The 3,528-nt window shown below is 60.3% G+C and overlaps 1 protein-coding gene across 1 annotated transcript in view; it reads left to right on the plus strand.

Moving 5' to 3' along the window:
* Positions 1 to 711: 711 nt before the first annotated feature.
* Positions 712 to 3,528, plus strand: part of LOC104500939 (killer cell lectin-like receptor subfamily G member 1) — a 3,075-nt gene continuing 258 nt past the window's right edge. The window contains exons 1-5 of the mRNA XM_010144667.1: positions 712 to 760; positions 1,190 to 1,300; positions 1,819 to 1,899; positions 2,563 to 2,711; positions 2,951 to 3,057. Coding sequence (XP_010142969.1) covers positions 712 to 760; positions 1,190 to 1,300; positions 1,819 to 1,899; positions 2,563 to 2,711; positions 2,951 to 3,057 — 497 coding nt within the window. The remainder of the gene's footprint in view (positions 761 to 1,189; positions 1,301 to 1,818; positions 1,900 to 2,562; positions 2,712 to 2,950; positions 3,058 to 3,528) is intronic.

Genomic DNA, 3,528 nt, shown 5'->3' on the forward strand with positions numbered 1-3,528 from the left:
GGGGTCGTTTTCTGCCCGCAGGCATCTTCTCCCCTGCCTGCCCTGCCTGGCGGTAGGGGTGGAGGTGGGATCCCTGCCCAGGGAGGATCACTCCTGGGGGTGGCTGGGGGACTCTGTTCCCTCCCACCGAGGGCACGGCAGGGTTGGCCATCACGGCAGCCCTCAGGGATGGGGGAGAAGAAGCATCCCCTGCTTCCCAGGGCTGAGCTGCAGACCCATGCCAAAAAAAAAAAGGCAGCAGAAACCATATGTGAGCAAACACCCCGAGGCCATGCTGCTTTGAGAGCACGGAGCCTAGGGATGCAGGCAGGGACCCGTGTCCTGCTCCACAAGGATGTCGAGGTCCTCTGGATAATCCCTAGGACAGATCTGCTGGGCACTGAGGAGTCAGGGCAAAACAACCAGCCTCGACCAGCCCTGGCTCCGGGTCTGAGCTAGCAGCCTCCCCTAAATGCTCGCTGTCCTGAAGCCAGGGGTGCAGGCTTCCCTCATGCGGGGAATACCTGGGTGCCAGCTTTGCCGGGGATCGCCCTCTCCCTGGCCACTGGGGCATCACCACCACCCAGGGCTGTGTTGTGGCCCAGGTGGTGCCTCTGGGGGCCCCACCAGGAAGTGACACTTTCCATTTCGCGTCACACACGGCTGCCAAAGGGGGCTGAGAGGGGGCTGCTGCTTCCCCTGTGAGGCACAGAGCAAGAGTCCGGGGGAAGGATGGAAGAAGGGGTCACGTACGCCGATCTGCGCTTGCCCCCCACACCAGGTAACGGCACACTGCTCCCTGCCCCTGGCACTCCAGCTCTCCTGGCGGGTCCCTGCTCTCCTGCAGCCCCTTGCCCTCCGCAGAGCCATTCCACCAGCCTTGCCTCCGTGCACCCTCCTTTCAGGAATCCTCTCCCAAACAGCTCCTCTCCAGCCCCATTGCAGACTGCTTAGTTTCAGGCTTAAGGGCAGGGGATGCCCACTGTTCCCCAGTGCCACAGTGCGCAGGCACCCCCGTGCCATCAGCTGTCTGCAGAGACACAACTTCTAGGAGGGTCAACGTGCTGGAAACAGGCTCTCCCTTAGTTTTCCTGCATTCCCCCACTACTTCCTGAGACCCTGCTTTGCAGGCTTTGCAGACCTTTCCCAGCTGGGGGTTCTCCACTGGTGTCAGCGAGCTCCCATGGCCAAGGTTAACTCTGTTTCTCAGCTCCTCAGCAGGCAGTGGGGCTGCCCTGGTTCCGGACAGCCCTTAGTCTGGGTGTCCTCTTCCTGCTGCTCCTGCTGGCACAAATCATCCTCGTCAGCTTGAGCTTCCACTGTGAGTACCTGTTTGAGCCTGGACCTCTCCAGCAAGGGTCTTGGGATTGGGGTTGTTACCGTGGGGCTTGTGTACCAACAAACAATGCTGCAGCTTGGTCAAGGAGTGGGGCCCTTCTGCGTGGTCAAGGAGTGGGGCCAAGGGTGTTGTGGGTTCTGGAGCAAGCAGGAAAATTGGAGAGGCAAAACCTCAGCTGCCTGACTGGAAGAGGAAGGTGGGGGGACAGCGTGGGCTTGGGGATGGTGCCAGGGCATTCCGCTCTATCACATGGCAACAAAATAAAGAGCAGTAATACTGAAACTGCAAGGCAGAAGTACTTTCCCCGAAAGCCTGTTGTGTGGTGGGCTCCCAAGCACAGCAAAAGCCACAAGGACCTTGGCGGTCTTGGCTGGCAGGTCACTTGGCGGGGGAACACGTCCTCAGCTGCAGCCATAGGGCTGTCCCATGGGAGAGGTCACTGGGTGCTGCTAGGAGCAGGAGAATAGGGTTGGCAGGGGAACTCCAGTGCTCTTTTACAGATTTAGGACAACAGTCGAGCTGCACCTATGGTCCCTGGAATATGGAGGAGAACCCCAGCTATGGCCGACAGACACTTCAAGGTAGGAGAACCTGGCAGGCTCCTGGGCGAAGTTTGGGGAGGACCTGTCTGCTCCTTTCAAGAGGCAGGATCTGTCCTTACTCCAGAACGTGACCCTCCCTAAGTCTTCCTTCACCCTTGATGCCTGTCCACTGGTGCATGGCAAGGAGAGCTGCCCTAGTGCTGCTGACCAGGCTGCACTGCTGCGACCCCTTCAGAAGAGGTAACTCCAGTGTGGCTCAGGGTGCCTGGGCATGCCATCAGCACCAGGCTCACAGCTGCCATGAGCATGTGTGTGCCGGACAGCATCAGGCACTCCGTTCTGACCAGTCTCTGGTGAAGCCGAAATCTCGACTCTGTACCCAGCACTTGACAAATGATGTTTGTAACATCCCCAAACCGGGAGCTGTCCTCCCTGACCCACTTATCCCATGTCAGCACCTTCATGTAACCAGCCCATTTCCCCTGGGGCTCTTGCGGGGCAGCTGGGGCTGGGACATGGGAGCTTGTCTCCAGAGTAAGGGAAAGCGGAGGGTCCTCTCGGTGGAGCATACCCAGTGTACTGGTTGGTTGGTACGCTGACTGCCTTTTGTCATCCTCCTGTCCCTTGGGCTGGGGGCTGGTGGCAGCCTCTGCTGGCTGCCCTGTCCTGGCTGCTCACTAAAGCTGAGTTTCTGGTGTGCAGGACAATGCCAGTTCTGCCCGGTTGGCTGGCTCTGGGATGCAGGGTGGTGCTACTACTTCTCCTCTGCCAAAAAGAGCTGGGAGCAGAGCAGAGAGGACTGCTGCTCCAGAGGGGCACAGCTGGTCACCATCCGAGCCAACACCACCCTGGTGAGTGCACCCAGTCTGGCCTGTGCAACCCCCTGCAGGGATCGGTCTGCATTGGTGACCACCTCAAGGTCCCTCAGCAGGGACCTCACCCAGCCATCACCAGCAACATCTCGGCTCCTCAGCTCTGGCCCGTGTGCCCAAAGCCCAGCCAAGCCTGTAGGCAGGGAGCTGGTGATGCTCTGCCCATACTGCGCAGCCCCCATCACTAATCGCTGGGTGTGGGTCCTCTCCTGCACTAGGCTTTCCTGGTACGCACAGCCAACATGCAGGTCTTCCACGTGGGGCTGAAGCGGGATGGCTCCAGGTCTGATTGGAAGTGGCTGGATGGCACCAAACTGAAGGGGTGAGACTGCCAGCCTGTCCCCAGCCAGGGCTGCTAAAGGTCCCTCATCAGGGCTCAGGGGGTGCCACACCCTGCCTGGGTGAGGGGCTGGGGAGGTCCCCGAAAAACAGATTTTCTTGGTGCTGAGTCCTGCTGGGGGGGCATCTGGGGGTGCTACGTGCATGATGGGGCTGGGGGCTACATGTCAGATGGGCGTAGGGTGGGTGGGAATCAGAGCATGTGTGCTAATTGGGAGGAGGGTGTTGTCAGGGCATAGTGCTCCCTGGGGAGGGCAAGCTTAGCCCCCACAGCATCTCACAGCATCTCTGGTCCCTGGCTGGAGGAGCTGTTGATGGGATGACCCCATTCCTTCCTGCCCATCCCATCTCATTGTGCTCTCTCCTTGCAGACTCTTCCCAATCCACCGCCCCACCAGCTCCTCCCTGGCCTGTGGCAGGGGGGCGGGCTGGGGGGTGTCAGGCGGGGCGCGGCGCG

This window comes from Buceros rhinoceros, unplaced genomic scaffold (genome assembly GCF_000710305.1).
Source record: "Buceros rhinoceros silvestris isolate BGI_N320 unplaced genomic scaffold, ASM71030v1 scaffold26721, whole genome shotgun sequence".
NCBI classification, from domain to species: domain Eukaryota; kingdom Metazoa; phylum Chordata; class Aves; order Bucerotiformes; family Bucerotidae; genus Buceros; species Buceros rhinoceros.